At 50.1% G+C, this 18,377-nt stretch overlaps 2 protein-coding genes across 2 annotated transcripts in view; both read left to right on the forward strand.

Annotated features, from left to right (window-relative positions):
- The window catches only part of LOC143424066 (homeobox protein aristaless), a 43,885-nt gene extending 37,121 nt beyond the window's left edge, over positions 1-6,764 (forward strand). Inside the window, exons 4-5 of the mRNA XM_076895874.1 lie at positions 3,154-3,199; positions 6,101-6,764. Of these exons, the coding sequence (XP_076751989.1) occupies positions 3,154-3,199; positions 6,101-6,694 (640 nt within the window). The 3' untranslated portion in view covers positions 6,695-6,764. The remainder of the gene's footprint in view (positions 1-3,153; positions 3,200-6,100) is intronic.
- The window catches only part of Rpl18a (ribosomal protein L18A), a 110,362-nt gene that overhangs the window by 65,186 nt on the left and 26,799 nt on the right, over positions 1-18,377 (forward strand). The gene's annotated exons all lie outside the window — the stretch shown is intronic.

The raw sequence follows: 18,377 nt of genomic DNA on the forward strand, positions 1-18,377 counted from the left end.
TGGCAAATGAGATTAGTGCCTCGGTGATCGCTAATTAGACCGCGCGACACGCTCTCTAATTTTCGCCCTCTCTCTCTCGTCGTTAATCACCTTTACGCCGAAAATCTCGGACGCGCCGATGACGTTCAATTTTCTCGCGGCGTCGAGAGGGTTCGAAAGAGAGGAGAGAAGAAAAAAAACCTGCCATCCGATCGACGACAGTGTGGCCAATCGGTAATTGGCTCCGCGTGGAGTACGCGTGTTAAGTGCGCGTTACGCGCTCGTTTCGCACCCGTTTCGCACCGCATCGCCAATACAAGGTACGAAAACTCGGCTCTGCCGATGGAAAATCAAATCGCGTTGCGAATTCCCATCCGCTATTACGATTACGACAAATTAATTTCCGCCCTGCACTTACGTAAAAGAAAGTTCCACCGGGCCGATACCGCGAAATCGTCCGTAATACCGTGTCATTCCTACGGTAATTGCCGTTTCGAACCGCAACATTCTAGGATCAGTCGAGACGTATGATTTATACCGAGATTAATGGCAAATTCCAAGGGTTGTTCGTTGACCAACCCGATCGTTAGAGCGGAGATGGATTGCATCGCATTATGCACGGATATTACCTCGTAGCTACCAGCTTTCCTATCTCGCCTTGTTTCGCGACCCGGTGTAAAACCGTCTGCACCGAGCAATCTCTCTGACAATGGCGAAAAATACCACGCGCGCTTCTCTCTCTCTCTCTCTCTCTCTCTCTCTCTCTCTTTAAGAAGAGTTATAAAACTCGAGCGAATCGGTCGCGCGACCAGCCTCGATCACGGTCGACGACAATTCCGAGCATGTTAAACAATAATGATTAAGGTTACGCCACAAGGGACAATCACGCACTCTCCTCGGCAACGCTCGCCGATTCGCCCGCCGAGGTTAATTAGATAATGTAATTGTCCAGCAATTACTCGAATTACTCGCGCGCCAAGCCTCTCTCGGCCGCATCGCGCACGCCACTCGTCCCGATCCTTTTCTTGCCGTCTCCATTTTTTCTTACAGCTATCTCTTTTTCTTTTCCGTTCCGTTCCTTCGTCGCGTACGCCACTAATCATCTCTCTCTCTCTCTCTCTCTCTCTCTCTCTCTCTCACTCTCCTTCGACTTGGTGATTTATGCAAACAACTCGTTGTACAAACAAATCGATTAAGAAAACATAATATAAATTAATCGAATCGTTTCGAATAACTTTTCATCGCTCTCGGCGAGAAACATGATTTTCCGCGATGTTTATTCATTATTTGTCCCAGAAAAACATACAATCTTAATGAGGCGAGACGAGAAACGTAACGAGATCGGACAAGCGGCGCGGAGAAAAAGCTACCGCGATACACGCAAGGAAATCGAACCCTTTGTCGCTGTATCGTTAGGAAATCAAGGTGAGAAGGTTCGCAAAGAAGTTGGCTCGCGTCTAATCAGACCTAATCGAATTAAATCGAGGAACAACACTCTCCCGAGGTGGTTGGTTGGTACCCATTGCGAAACCGCAGTTCCGTTCGCGCCTCGGTTCCGAACCTGATCGCAACCGCTTGACTATTGCGCCAACATCGTTAACGAGAATTCCCTACTTCCTCTGTTGCGTATTTATACACACCTGGTTCGCACGATCGCAAGCGTTCCTTACGCGTGTTTTTATCCTCGACGGAGGAAGCGAGCGTTTTTACGGTACAAATATACCTCTAGCGTCATCGCGCACCGATGCACGGCTTTGCGAAAGAAGATGCAGAGAAACTACGCGAGTCGTACGCCGAGACTAATCTCGAGTGGCGCATTTACTTTCCAGAACGCAAGGACATCGAGGAAGGGGAGATACGTAATAATAACGATACGCGAATCGAGGGTAACCGACTCGCGGTGAACGGCGGGTGTAATTAGGGACGGCCGTCTAACCGCGAAATTTCGTGATCTTATTAAATCCAGAAGGACGTTGTGGAAAAAGGGAAAGGCTGAATTATTATTACCGACAGGCCAAGGTGCTCTCTCGGTCGGGTGCGATCACAAGCGCTCTTCAACATCCCGACGGGACATCGGCTTCACCTTTTCCGTCCGTCTCCGTTCTCGTTTACCGATCGTCGAAAGTTAATAGACACGTTTAATGGGCGCGCGCGCGCGCGCGTCGTCGTCGAATCAGAGAGTCGTCGAATGAGATCAGCGTCGATCAATTCCGAACGGTTCGCCAGGAAGTCCCTGTAATTTCGCCAGGGCGCTCACCGAGAGACGAAGCTCGCGTACTCAAATACGCCTAAACACGAAACTGACGCGGTCCCGATCGGTAGGCAGCGGCGGTAACAGCTTCTGTGCGCGCGATATAATCACCGAGATTCTCTTGCGATTTCGTGGAACATCTGGGCAATTTGCGTGCGAGATGAGAAGCCCCGCAGGCTGTCCACCGAGACAGCGTGCGGGATTCGCTTTTGCCTCGGACATCGATGTAATCGCCGGTCGCGATCCCTTTCGGCCCGCAACAAGAACCTTCGAAATCGAGAAACGAAAGGCTTCCGGAATTTAGTTTCTGCCCCCCCCCCCTCCCTCCCCACCGGTCTAAATGACATACAACGCGCTTAATTCCCTTCTTCGATCTCTGCCCGATCACGGAACGGAGTTCAAGGAATCGCTGAAAAATGCCGGTTGTCGAAAATCGACGAGCAACAACTACCGCGACGTAAGTCACTCGCGAATTCCGTTACACAGACCGATACAACGTTACGATCGTGCAACTAATAATCTCTTACAAACGGCTAACTTATTGTAAACAGTGGTGTGCTTAATGTCGTCGTTAAACACGATCGCGCTCGCCCGTGTACCTACTTTCGCTAAATATGTACGTATGTAAAAATCGAGATACCATCACCGGCTTGGTCAGCGGTGAATAATTATGAAAATGCCGTGCTACCATCAGCCGCAACACACGTCACGCTAATTTATGTGAACGCCAATCGAATCGAAAGCTACGCGTCTCTCGGAAGATGTATTGCGATTAATTAATATCTTATAAACGTTTCGATTAGCTCGATAAACCTATGATTATTTTCTGTTTTGCGGATTTCTTAGTCACTTAACCGACGTCGTTCGTACAAAAAACACACTATATAGCAACTGTTTAACGTCACGATTTTCTTCACTTTCAGGGAGGAACTCGCCATGAAGATCGGTCTCACGGAGGCACGAATACAGGTGAGTCAAAAATCACTCGTCGATCTCGCTACATGTACATACAATAAAGAAGTTTGTTTATTTGAAAAATTACTCACCGCCCTCCGGCTGTTTCGTCGCGATGTCCGCAAGCCTCGAACTGCACGTCCCCTCGTTCTTCCGCGTTCCATCCGTGTCGTTTATCATTTCGTTCTTCTGCGTTCCATCCGTGTCGTTTACCATTTCGTTCATCTCGTACCCTCGATCTCGTCCAGTCTTTTCCGACAGCTTTATCACTCCGATTTCACGATCATCGTCGAACTGCAACGATAAAGATGTGAGCGACGGATATTCGAAGTAGATGTTTCGCGCACCGCACACCGCGACCGACTAAATCGAAGCGAAAATCGGACAGTCTCGGGGGACAACGAACGCGTCGGAGACACTGACCTGTCGGTCGGTCGACGTACACAATTTTCCAAATGTCTTTCCGGTTACTGTTTGTATTCATCGGACAGGCTACCTGTTCTTCGCGCGCGCTTCTGAATTCTGTTTACATCCACGCGACGGAAAGCAACCAAGACTAGAGCAACCAGTGTTTATCGGAGAATGCTGCTATATCATTTCAGAATATAATTTCCACGCACGTGAAAGGAGAAAAACAGGACAACGATGCGTAAGAATTTGACGCGCAATCAACCGACCGACCAATTCATTCAATTAGTTTAATTTATTCCCCATTATTTTTTGCTTCCCCCCCCCCTCTCTCTCTCTCTCTCTCCATCGTTGGCCACTCGTCCTCCTGTTACCTCGGACGATCTCCTTTTTTCTCTGCATACATTCGTCTTCCCTCGACCGAGAGGCCGTTTACGCGTGTCTTTCTTGCGCCTCGGAGGCCCACGCTTGATACTATTCATTATACTTGCAAATACGTTGTCATCCGCCACAAATCGACGATTTATCCAGATTTTAAAGACGAGCACACGCCATAGGTGGACGGTATTTAAGTGAACGACACGGTATCCATTATTCGCGACAGTGCTAATCATTCCGTGGTGCATCGCGGACGCTCACGATCGATAAATATTCAACCGCCGATGTCGCCTGTCCGTAACGATAATTTTGATCAATGTTCACGAATACGTGTCGAAGAATATTTCGTGGCGTATTAATTTCCAGTCAATCGTAAATATGATTATTTAAATGACAGGATCCGTTCGAGGAAGAGGGCATGGCGCCGCGGCAGGAGAGAGAGAGAATGTAGACGGTGCGGCGCGGCGTTCGCGTAATTAATGCGGCACGATTAAGCACGAAACGACTAGGTTCCGGCGGCGAATCGTGGCTACGTTTTGTTTTAAAAGCCGCAAGTCGGATGTTTAGCTCCCTGCTGGGGGCAATCCTGCTCACCGTGGGGGGTCCTAGCACCCGACCCCCCACACCCCATCACCTTTAACTCTCCGTACCCCTAGCAACGACTTTGCATGTTCCGGTGTTTCTGACCGATCGTTCGATTCACCCGACCTCTCTTTTCTCCCTTTTTATTTCCCCCACCCCTTTCCTTCCTTTCCTCTGTCCCACAACCAAACGCCAATCCGTGTTGCGCAATCCTTCCCAACGAACGATTACCCGCTTTCTCCCCTTGCTCGATTAACTTTGTGAGAATTAAATTGAAGATAAACACGATCGTGCTTGTTACGCCGCACCGCCGCCACCCCGGTTGCTGTATGGTAGCGAGCTGAGATGCGTGGAGGTAACAAAAAACGAGGGAAACCGATTATGGGTATACCGATTCCGTATGGTGGCCTAAGAGCTGTAATCTCACCGGTCACAAAATACCTTCCACGTGCGTGTTGCGTCGAATGATCGATCGAATCGATTTTCGGATCGCAAAGTCATCCCGAAATGGTCCCCTTCCGTTGCCCCCTAGTCTACACAATGACGTGGCCACATCGGCGCCGATGTATTAGGAGTGTCTACATCTCTCGGCGGTTCTTTTGATTTCCTAGCTGACAACCACGAAACGCGAGTATTCCACCGAATATTAAGCGTCTCCCATAATAACTCCAGTAATAACTCGAAACGAATTGCGACCGCTTAAGTGGATCGCGACTTTATTACCCGCTACCTCTTCAAGAGACGAGCGAAATCGGTTTGCGACAAATTCGGTTGCGCGGTTATTTAACTAGATACACGAAACGGCGATTCGTTCGAGTGGAATGATTTGTCTCGCTTCTGCACGACACGAAATCGACCTAACAACCGAAAAGGAGACTGCAGGATTAAAGTCCGTTAAAGAAACCGAGGGAAAAAGAAAGGAGGAGGACGAGAGGGAGGAGAGCTTCCGTTGAACTGATTAGAGCTCGAGTCTTCGAGGAACCTTCGCGATGGAATGCGCTCGAATGGTCGACGCGTCACGAACGACGCTTACTTCGATGTCGGTTGACGCTATTGGAAGTTACCCTCGCGTTACTTCTTTAAGCTCGGATCTATGCTAGATATCGAAAGTATCGGTTGAACGTGAAATCACGCGGAAAGAGTATCGACAAAACAGAGGAAAGAGTCAGGTAAGCCGAGCAAAGTAAGGTGAACGAGAAAGGGAGGAAGGTAAGGGACAAGGATCGCTGACGATTGCCTCGCAGCGATCATTTCGGTTTCCTTTCCATTCCCTGGACAATAATAATACACCGGTAGTTTCCTGAAAAAGGGAGAGAACGCGTGACGTTAACCAGAATTCGCACTTTCACGGTTCCCCGACAACAACTTCCAGCGAACGCTGGCACTTCTGGCTTTCGAAACCGGAATCGGATGGGAAATGGGTTTCCTTGAAATCGGTCCCTCGATCGTAGCTCGGTTTAATCCGGTAGCGTTCTAGACGTTTAAGAAAGGAACAGAGGAGAGGAGGAATGAGTATCGAGAGGAATAAAACACGCTGTTTGGTTACAGGTCTGGTTTCAGAATCGACGGGCAAAGTGGCGGAAACAGGAGAAGGTCGGACCTCAGGCGCATCCGTACAATCCGTATTTGGGGTCAGGTGCTCCACCACCGTCGGCGGTCGTCGCGCCGACCTTGCCGAACCCCTTCGCCCACCTGGGCACGTTTGCCCTCCGGAAACCCTTCGACGCGTTTCGTTATCCACCTCTGGGTCACGGACCGGTCCTCCCCGGTAGTTACACCGCTCATCCCTATCATCGGGCACCGCCACCTTTGCTACCACCTGGCATGCCCCTGCCCTACACCTCCGCCGCGTCCTTCCAAAGCCTCCTGGCGAACATATCGGCGGCGCAGCGGCCAAAATTGGTCCGCGGCTCGCCACCGCCACCGCCGCCCCCGCCGCCGGCGCCCGCGATCACCCTCCCGCACCCACCGGTACCACAGGTACCGCCGACCGCCAGTTCACCCCAAGGTTCGCCCACGGGCAGCGTCGGGTTGCCCGACATCGACAGACGGACCAACAGCATCGCCTCGCTACGACTCAAGGCCAGAGAGTACGAGCTCCACCTCGAGATGCTTCGCAAGAACGGAGATCTCATCAGCTGAAGAGGCTCGACCCTAGTAGATACGCCTAGGTACGCGCTAGGTGCACACGCACACCGATACACACCGACATGCACACGTACACGTATATATATACATATATATGTATATACGAGACCTTGCGAGATCGTTGCTTACGATTCTATTAACGGGCCCCTTTTACTTCCACTCTCGACCGCTCGATTCTAACCGTTTCGAATCGCCTATCCGCGTCGATACCGTTCGCGATCTCTTCCCGTTGAGCGCGCCGTTTCCTCTCGCTTAGCTCGAATTATTCCGAAGGAAACGGGGGGGCCAGCGGGCACGACGCGATTCTTTCGTTCGAACGCGAACCGACACGGGTAAAATGATAAGCGGGCCAACGACGTAACGACTCTTTTGTCATTTACCATTAGGAACGATACCTAGAACTGTGCCTCTAAATCGTACAAGATATACGAGCCAAAGAAGTTACTCAAACGATAAGTGGCCGCGAGCACTTTGTACCATTAATTGCATGTACGCGAAGGAAGGTCGAATGATAGTTAATCCTTCTTTCTGTGATCACTTGTGCCTTCGTTACGTAATCTAATCGTAGGAACGCTGATTCGAGTGTTTCGAATTGCATACCAACGGTTGCTCCAGTTGAAGACTATCGGCGTAAACCGGATGCGGGAATGATCTCCGGGTACTTCTTATCGTCTTAACGATCGTTGGTACGAAATGAAATTCGGAAACTCTCGAGGAACAGGCGGATAAGGAACACGGCCCCGTGTACGAAACGTTACTCGCGATACGCTCGTAATGCGAGAACTACTTAACTTAACGATTCGTGCGTCGCGTCTGCGTTGACAACTCGGACGACCGTTTGGAAAATTCTCACCCGGTTTTCTTTTTCGGTCGTTGGAATTGTCATTGCTCTTTAGCGTGGATTGTGACCCAACGAATCGCTCAAGCGACACTCATTTTTTTGCGATGTCGTTCGTTAAGAGAAACACGACATACCTGTCTATGTACAAACGAGTATCTTCAACCTTTCTCTTAATACCGCCACTTGCAATGCCGACTTCACGTCCAAACGATCACGCAGAGAAGATGAATGAAGCGAAAGTGGTTTCTTCGTGTACAATACTGTATAATGTAATTTACAGTACTGGCGACGCGACGTTTCAAACTGCGTATTCGTGCGAAATAACTTTGGGATTATGTATTTTTCAAATCTATCCTTCGTAGCCCGTGAAAATCCCGGAAGAATTCTGCGAATACCTCTCGCGGATATCTCTCGTGTTCATTCCTCTTTTTTCTCTCCCTCCACCCCTCCTTACCCCTCGAAATTCTTAGATGTATCTTCGAACGTAATTAGAATTCGCAAGGCAAGAAACACGCGACGCGTTCATCCGGGATTTTCACGGAATTCCAACGGATGCTTCGCGTGTAAGTCCGATAGATTTGAAAAACGATTCGTGATACGCGAGGATGAAGGTCGCTGTCGCTCACCGTGTTAGCAAATCGCAAACGATCTAATGGCGTTTGGAAAAATTACCTTTTAAGCAAACATCATCGAAAGATGTCCGTCCAAAAAAGAGAAGCAAAGAAAAGAAACAGAAAACTCGAACACACTTTTTATCCGTGCAAACGTTTTTATCGCAAACGTCGAGGAAGCAAAGTTCTTAAACGAATAGGGTTGACGCGTGACATATTATACTATTACATGAAATGTGATTTTTATCAAAGAAAATTCATCCGTCGCGAGCGAGATTATTTGATAATGAAAAGTCGTTCGAGGACAGCGCGTAATTTCTTTACCTTTTACACGGTTCGTCGCACACGGACACACTGTACGCATTTTAGATAAGAAAAAAAATAATACTATTTATAGACGCGTTCTTTAATCCTTAAATGTTCAACGACATTACGATAAGTTTTACGACTGTATAAGCATACCCCTAGCCTGATAAGTTGCCTGTAAATAATTAACGACGTATGCGTAAATTTGTTAAGAGATCTTTTACATATTTCTCTAATCGCGCATCAGACGACAATATCAGATCCTTTCCAAATATTATTCGCGCAAGCACGCGTTCGCGCGGTACGTACGTACCTACCGACATCAAAGTGAACATTAAGATCTCGAGAACGTTAGCGTAAGAATCGATTGTAATGAATTGTAACTAGGAATTACCAATCCAATCGAGGATCTCGAACAAAAAAGAGAACGCAACACTATCGGACGGTTTCTCGTTTCATTTCCCACGAGTAAAACGAACATTGGTGTCCATTGTACTGTTTCATTTCATTAACTCTCTCACCTACCTTTCTTCTTTTTTTCTTTCACTTTCGTTCTTTCATTTTCTTCGCGACGCCGGAAGAAATCATCGGACGAAGGAAGAGGGAACGAAAAGCGTTCTTTATTACGCGAACCCTTCCTATCGATTGTCCGGCGATTAAAACCAAGACGCAACGGGGGTAGAGAGGAGAGGATATTAATTTGCAGGCTCGTCAACTTTCAGAAAAGGCATCCCATTATCTCGCGTACTCGTTGCGCCTAACTCTGACTTGTGACAAGTAATTCGCGGCCGGGCACGCCCGCCGCGACCAGTTATTTAAATATTTTACAGTTTAATGAAGTCTCGAGCCGTTAATGCGCGTCAGCTAATTAACGGCGTCGTGAATACGTTCCTGCCTTTCCGTTCCGACCGCTAACGATCTTCGGGTTGATAAATCGAACGATTGACGCGGCATTCGAGCTGCACCGGTGCGTCGTTCTCGGACTCGACCGCGTGTAGCCGATCGAATTTACGCGTTCTACAGGGGTTCTTCGATTTACTCGATCCAACTAATATCCACCGCGATCTAATATCTACCACGGGCTATTAACAGCGATCGCGTTTTTTCCACGATTGTTCGTTCCCGTTCTCTCTTTTCATTTTTCCCTTCCGCTATATATCCCCTGCTGCAACCTTCCACGGAACGTCCAGTCGAGCAGCCGTATATCAGGCGATAATTCGCGATACGAAAGTAATCGATCAACATTCCCTCGGAGAAGCGGGCTCGATAACGCGTGGCGAAAGCGATAAGAGAGGGATGGGAACGAGGAGAGGCGTGTCCCGTTCGGGATCGGGGTTCGATCATTTGGGCAGCGCCGCGTGGTCGGTTGATCGCGGCCGATCGAGATGCAGACCACGCAGCCACTCGAGATCCCGAATTCATCGTGTTGGCCTGGCCATTAGCAAATTACTACGGTGTAAACAGTATCGAGGATGCCCGCGGGTACGCCGGCTAAGTGCGCCGGTCTGCGTACGAATACGTGGATGTTTATACATCCGAGGGATACCGGGGAAAGCCAGTTAGTTAGTAACCGATCATTACCGCGACGTTTTACACCGGTTCTAGCCACCTAATAACTGTCTACATTGGAATGAATTTAGCGATCGGTAGCGACCGGCTCCCAAACCGGCTGCACTCTCTCGAAAAAAGAATAACCGGACGAGAAATAAAGTATCGAGACGGCTCGAGAAGAATGCGCCCGTAAAATAGCTATTAATTCGAAGAGAATCGCTCGGTTGACGCATCTGTTCCACGCGCATCCCTACGGATGAATATTCGCGTCGTATTCCCTAATGGCTTTTCAGTTTTCTCTCGATCGGATCGTTCGGTGGATGGAGCGTCCTTACTTCCCGTCTTCTAAACGTCGATCGTTCCTCTCGAACGTCATCTCGCGCGCAGCACGCGTAACGTTTTATCCAGTTAACAATCCCTAATTACAGGGTCGCTTGTAACTAACTCGGTTAACGTGAAGGCCCCCACGATGGTTCCACAGCGTTACCTATCATCGCGATGGATGCAGATTAAACAGCCCCTTAATCTTAGCCTCTGCAAGCTTGCTTAAACTTGGCAGACCTCCCTCGTGCTCCCTTATACTTGGTTTAATAGGGTCTAACGATAGGGAAACTGGACGGTTTACGGCAGCGTCCTGCTCCTCTACCCCCCCCATATCCTCGTATCGACCTCAAATTAATCGTTCGTAATCGTTGCTGCTCCGCTCGTCTCTTCGATTTTATAATTTAATTAACTGTAAAGCGTCAAGTTTCCCGTTTCGCGTTTTTATCGTCGAGTAACATGTTTTAAATATCGTTCCCGCGACACCATCTCCCACCCCTCCGCGGGTCACATGTTCGTCGAACAAAAGCAACTCGATTAAAAACGAGAATATCGCGTAATAGAGAGGACGCGTAACAGGACAGGAGAAAAAAGGAGGGAGGCAGAGGAAAAAAGCAAAGCGAAGAGGACGACGAAGTGGACGACGGACGATGGAGGAGGGAGAAAACGGTGAGACTCCGAGATGAGGGATGTACGGCGTGACGGTCTAATTGAGGCCTTCTTGATTGCATTTACACCGGTGCACAGCCTCCCGTAACCCAGGTACCCGGTATCGGTCTCTCCTTCCTACTCTCTTTCGTTCCCGCGACTTTTTACTCTTTGTCCCTGTACCACCCTCCTTTCATCTTTCTCGTCTTCCTCTATTTTCGCCGAGGGGATCGATCCCCTACCGCTGTACGCGTAATACACGTGTGTATATTACGCACATTGTGCAAATTTTCTCGTTACCGTCAACGCGCAACACGGGGAGGAGAATAAATACACACGCTCGCCGGTTAATTTATTCATCGGTAGCCATTCCGACGTTATCCCGTTATCGTCGTCATTCGGTTCCCCGATATTCTTTGTTCTCCCGAATGAACAACCCGTGTAATCGATGAACCGATGCGTCGATCATCGGTTAAACGAGCCTTTCAAGTCCGATAACACCGAGCTGGATATTAAACGGGCGAGCGTAACCGGTCACCCGAGGCTCGTAAAATTCCGGAAAGGATCGTTCGATTTCTAAATAATTCAATTTGATCGTAGCGATGGGCCCGATGACGTTTCTCGAATTAAAAGGCAGCAAGAAACGCGGCTAAATTCCCGTCGAAAAATCGAACAGCCTTTAAAAGGGGAAGAGGAAAAAAAAGAAAAAGAAAAAGGGAAAGGGAAGGAAACAGTCCGAGTTTTAGGAGTTTACAGGCAAGGATATCGTAGAGGCCAGCAGATCCCCGACATGGCATAAAACGTGCAAACGCCGCCATTAGTTACTGGTACGGTCGCGGAATGCTATCCAGCCGGAGCCTTATTAAGCCCATTACGTCTTAATTTATTTCCTTATTTGAAAAAAGACACGACTACGATCACGAACGACGCCACCACTGGAACCGAGAAGTAATGATATAATTCTGCTCAGGCGTTTCGTGGCATTTGCATTCGATCGCGTCGGTGGATATGTAAGTAACCCCACGGAGTCGGTATGATAAAAGTTGGCCGCGTGTGCACGCCGCCGCTGATAAATAATGAACGCCCACGATTACAACCGCAGACGAACCCTTTCGTTCGCGAGTAGACGCGGACTTTCGACTCCGCTTTCCTTTATAAAACGTATTTTTTTTATCTCGCTCTCGGTCCCACCCGACAAGGAACTAGCAGCCGAGTTGCGCGCGGTCGCGATATTTTATCGCGGTTTATACGCCTGTTCCCTGTGAGAAAATCTGTTTTTAGCCTGTCCGTAGTTCAGCTTCGTAGGTGGACAAACGCGCAAAACGAGTAGAGAAAGGGAAAAGAAAATGGTTCGAAAGAAAGTTTACTCTGAAAGTAGGTAAGTATCGCGAGTGGCTCCAGAAGCGAGAGGAACGATCGAACTAACGAATGCATAAATATTCCTCGAGGGGATAGATATAGTACGTGGATACGAGGCTGCAGGTTGGCGGTTTACGCCCTCGGTGGGAAAGATTGCTTGTCCCGCGAGCATTCGTGCATCCTCTACATCCTTGTTTGCAATTCACCGCGTGGTGTTGCCGTTATTAGCGTAAAGGGGCAAGTTAGCCGCAATCGCGATGGTAATTTGCGCGTTTGCCCGTGAGTGCCGGCGAGTGGAATTGCGGTGTCGCGTTACCTTACGTGATAATGCGACGCATCATAAATCTAGCAACACCCGACGGTGTTCGGTACGCAGGAATAACGCGCGAGCCCGTGCGCGGCGAAGGTAAGCGGGATATCTCGAGGATCGAGGAGCCGCTCTCGTAGCCGAGGGAATTCGGTGATTGTTCGTCGGTGGCTTCTTGAAATTAAGCGTCATTGTTTAAGAGTGAATTCATCTTGATTGTCGATGACTAATGCCCGACGGCAGCTACGGCGAGTGGCACGAGGATGGATCATGGCTATACACAGGAGTCAGAGCCGGCGGAGTCCCTGGAATGGTATACAAGAGGTACGCGTTGAGAGAGGACGAGACGAGACGAGACGAGACGAGACGGGACGGGACGAGACGAGACGAGACGAGACGAGAGAGGTATCGGGACGAAGAAGAACTGCTCCACCGGCACGTGAGAGCTCTTTAACGAGCATCATCAATAACGCGTACCGACGTTGAAGAGGAAACAAAAAGGAGCTTAGAGAGAGTCACGGACGCCGGACAGCGCGAGTCGCTCGCTATAGATCCTGGTAAATGGTGTTAATTAGTAAATTTGATTTAAGCCCAAACGAAGCGGCCGAATAGGCGGACAACCGTTCACCGGGGATGATGTACGACCTCCGCGAATTACTCATCGACTCGCATCTCACTGGAATCTCGCCCCTTTTAGCCACCGAACGATCGAGAATCAACCACCGATCGCCGCGGCCTCTCCGCAGAGATACTCGTAGGTGAACCGTTGCGGTGAACAACCATTTAAAAACGGGACCTACGGCTGTATTTTGGTAATCACGCGTTAGCTACCGTAGACGAGGGAAGAAGGGAGCGTTGCTACGAGAAGCCACGGGATGAACGAGAGAACCCGAGGACGGGGTCGGCCCGACGGAGTTTCGAGAACGAAAGAAGCAGAGAAGAGACGGCCCGTTAATCGGAGGGCATTATCTCAATCACGTAAAACGGCAAAATTGCATTTACCTTTTTAAATGAATATTTGGCGGGAGAGACGCGGCAGTCTTCGCCGCGCTGCAGCCGCCCGCTAAGTTAATTTACCAAGGAATGCCAGGTAACGCCCTTTTCAACCTACCGGCCGCTGGACAAGTATTCTCCCGCCCCTGTTAAACCCTAAACACGAGCTACGCGCTCCACCGGAACGAGGCACCAGGGGAATTACACACGGTATTCGCGATCTGTCGCTATCATTTTATCGGAATCGTCGAAACTCACGATCAACGACGTTAATGTCTAACTTTCGCATGACGCCGACGAATTAATTCCACCGATCCGATGATCCATCGGCGCGACGGCTGGCTCGTAATTGACACTTTCTCGCGGCGCGGCGGTTAACCAAGCTCCGCGAGGCGATCAAGATTGGCCAAGTTGCCGTGCGCTCGTTTAAAACGACGAGACCAGCATCGAGTATAAACCAGATCTCTTCGGAGCGGGCCACAGCGTAGCTAACAGATTCTTCGGCTCCTGCGTGATCCACCATACTCTCTCGTATCTTAGTATCTGATAATTGGAGCGGTAATTATGCGATGATTAACAGAGATGGCTCCCGCGCATCATACCTCCTACAGATCGTTCTCTCCCCCTTTATTTCCCTCTCTCTCTCTCCCTGCGAACCCCTCGAGCAGGCCTCGAACTTCACGATCCGATCAGGTTCTTACACCAAGATCAAAAAAATCAGGGACAACCTAACGCGCGCAAACACCTTCGCTTCCTCTCCATCCATCTCCCTCGTTCTCCGTTCACCTGGTGCGTACTCGTCTCGAGCGGACGGGATTTCGGAGCGGTTCCTAAGGCGGGAATCGGTACAAAGTATGTTAAAGATGCAGAAAGCAGGTAAGAACGGAATTGGTTAACAGATCGGGCGTGGCCGCGAGTCGACCGGCCGAGTAACCCCTAAACGTTCAGTTAATTAGAGCTGTTCCTTCTGCTCGTTCCTCTCTTTCTTCTCGGTTTGCTCCGTGGTTGCCACGGAGGCCGAGGGAACCCGTGGCCCTCTTAATAACGCTGGCCAACCGTAATGAGGAGTAAACTAATTATTGGATGCTAGTTGGGCAAGAACGATATTTCACGTTCTCGCTGACAGCCAGGAACCCCGGACTAGAAACATCGGGAGGACCCGGAGCGTTGCGGCTGCTGCCTCGGCCACACTCGTGACGAAACACGGTCGAGACGTTCGCGATGTTTGCGACCAATAAGGCGGGTTAACGTGGACGCTGTTCGCTAGACAGAGGAGGAAGGAGGGATGAAGAAAGTTCGATAGGTAAAACCTCGGGCCGGAGGAAATGAAGGGAAGAAACGGATCCACACGCGGCACGGCCTTAGTTTCGAATGAAATATCACGCGGAACGAACCCAATAGGTCGGTCTAATAGGAATAAACAATGTTATGAATTTAAACGGCTCAGCTTGGCGCCACCATAACCCTATATTATCGAATTACGGGGGCTTGTATAAGGCCCCGCGAGGTGCACGCCTCGTGCGACCAGGACGCGTCGTAAAGTCGGATGTTAACGGTAGGAACCTACGTTCCACTCCTCTCGTCCTTTTAGATCCCATTCGCGATGCGCCACAGGGGGGCGCTTCGTTCCAGCCGAACCCTCGATCACAATAAACAATTACGAAACGGGGATTTTCGAAAAATTTTTACCGGACACGTCCAACGAAACGAGTCCCAACGTAATTGATGCTTCGCCTTTCATTCTCCACGTTGAACGTTAACGCGACTTTGATTCCTCGATCGGGATATAACCCGTTGCTCGCGTCCCATCCTTCTCCCAGCCGTTCTTTCTCCGTTTCCATCGTTCTATCGCCGCGGAATGATCGCGCACCGAATCATTGTCTCGCCGTTACCACCGACGACGGGACCAGGCTCCGATTAGACCGGCTATTATAAGACAAAGTGAATTATATCGGGCCGCTTGTCCGAATTTCTCGATCGGTCACATATTTTACCGGTAATTAGCCGCGGAAGATTCTTGAGGGCCGTGCGGCCCGTCGAAAGACGAGCCGGGGGAGCCTCTCGTATTCCTTGAATATTAAGAGACCCTCGGAACCTACCACTTTATGAATACGAAATGAGGGCGCGTTCGAGGCTCGACGGAGGGCAGAGGAGGCGCGTCGGCTCTCGCGGGAAAAGCTCTCGGTTTCGTAATAAATTGGGACGGAATCGTAAAGAAGAAACAGCAGCGAAATAGAGGAGAGAGAAGCAGGCCCGGCTGGGTGGATAGTAGTAGAGGCAAGCTTCTCGGCCATGAAACACACGGCTGGCTGCCGATCGTTAAAGAATAAAGAATGGTAATATTATGCCTCGCGGACGCTCCATCGAGAGGTAGGACCTTTTCCCTCTCGAGACGTGCCACGCCGTTCGCCCGCCACGGCGGAAGGCGCGGAAACCGCTAAGTAAATTCATCGATTAGCCCTCTCCTCCACGGATGGATTTATTTATTACGAGTCATTGCGCGCGCCGGCGAGAATTTTTCGACCAATTTCTCGACAACTGTTTTCCACCGTTCGTGCCGTTTCGTCGACGATGGTAGGTAAGAGTAAGGCTTGGAGGTCAGGTTACCGCTAACTCATCGCTCGCTGAGAACGAGCGCGGAGCCCGGACACGCCCTAGAAACGGACCGCGGTGGGCCCCGAGATCAGAATTTTAATTTAATTAAGATAGACTCGTTATTAAGACCCACGTCCAACCAGCAGATTAGAATTCCTTCGTGAGCGAGAAGTCGTTCTCCGAACGATCGAGCCAGAAAAATCGCTTCGATAAGAAACGGTGGGCAGCGTACACCGCCCAGCAGGCATGTTCGAGAGCGAATTACAAAACTTGTACGCTCGATTTGCGTCGATTTCACGGCAACGACAACGCGACCGCGCGAAATCTACGCGTAGGCGTCGCGGAATATCTCGCGGCCTCGCGACGAACGCAATTATTAACGCGAGACCGTTCGTGCTTCGCCAACGAACACGTAGAACAACTATCTCGAGGGATCGTTTCAGCGAGGAAATCCGATTATTATTCGGGGAAACGTAGAGAATTACTGCGGGAAGATGAAAACCGAACGACGCTCTCTGGGAATACGAAAATGGCTGGCGCGCGGTTAACGGTGACGCGGACTATCCGAAACAGTCGTTATTTATGCCTTTGGTGAGGCGACACGGCGTGTGGGTGTCGAAACCCGGTGAGCGCCACAGGAGCTCTCGTGGGCAACGTGCCGGGTGTCTGCGGACGCGGTACCGGCGAATAGCAGCGACTGTTCTCCAGCAGGACCCCTTTACCCCGCAACCAATAGGTACACGGCCCATGCCAATCTCCGATCGAACGAACGGATCACGCGAGATCCGCTCTCCTTAAATCGGTAATAGGTGTCCGAATACGAACGGTGTACGCCACGGATGTAAAAAATAAGCGAGAGCAACGCGCGGCCACGTTAACGCGGCGAGCAAGTGAAAGAAGTAAACGGCTAACCGTGAATCACTCGCGAATTTGCGAGAGCCATCGCGCTCGCTTTGCAGGGGCGTGCATTTGAATAAAAACGGCAGTCGTACATCAGCATACGTCCCGATGCGATACGACGCGATACGACGCGACACGACGCGACGCGACCAGCGACGGGAATAATAGGAGGGCTGCCACGGGGGATTCCCGAGTGACTTCGCGCCGCAAACTACCACTGTCCCCTTTATATTCAGGAACATAAGCTCGCAAAGTTATTGGCCCATTCGGACCTCCTGCCTCTCTACGAAATCTACCGTCCCGTTTCTCATTCGCGTGTCCGATGGCGTTACTTCGCGCCCTCGAATACCACCCTTTCCTCCATCGCGTATCCCTCATCCGAGCCACCATCTTTCTCGTTTAACATACTCTCGCTGCAACCACTCGCCGAACTCTCGGAACAACTGCCTCGAATCGTCCTCCACTCTCGATGATCATTTGCTAATGGTGTACGACAGACAGAGAACGGAGAACGATGGAACGAAGAGTATTAGAAAACGAAATTTCGTCAAGGCCAGACTCGTATCCTCGAAAGAACTTCTAGATTCCCGGCTACCGGTCAGCGAGTATCTCCAGGCAAGACGGAGAAGAGTTCCAGGGGGAGTAAATGACAGGCCCCGCTGGCCGCCCCGGGCTCCGGACGATGATTATTTTGATTAATTTCTCCCGTCATTCGGTAGCCGAGTCGTGCCGCCAATATATTCGTGAAACACGATTCGCTTCTAATATCACTGTAATTGAAATCTATGTAAAATCTCGAGATAGGGGGGAGGGACGAAAGAGGGGACTGCAAAATCGCGGGAAATAAGGTACGATCGCGCGGAAGGGTACAATATCGTGCCCCGCGACGTACATAGTTGTCCGTCGTTGAACGAGAAATTGCATAGGGCCATCATCTCGCGTCTGGGTAATTCGATCTAATTCCGCGATCCACCGGTGATTTTGGCTATCTACCATAATCGGCCAGACCCACCTTGCGCCAAGAAACCGAGCCCGTAATAGGCTGGAATTAAGAGGAAACGTGCTCTCCGCTAATCTATTAATTCCTATACACGAAATTACCACCGGGCGTCGACAGAAACGAGTTTTCGCGAAACCGCTTCCACCGTGCATCCTCCGGACTTCTTTCTCCCCAGCCAGCCGCTTCTTACTCTCTTTCTTAATCCATTTTACCGAACGTACGTTATTATTACGCAAACCGTACGA

The sequence above is a fragment of the Xylocopa sonorina genome, chromosome 5, assembly GCF_050948175.1.
Source record: "Xylocopa sonorina isolate GNS202 chromosome 5, iyXylSono1_principal, whole genome shotgun sequence".
Classification (NCBI taxonomy): domain Eukaryota; kingdom Metazoa; phylum Arthropoda; class Insecta; order Hymenoptera; family Apidae; genus Xylocopa; species Xylocopa sonorina.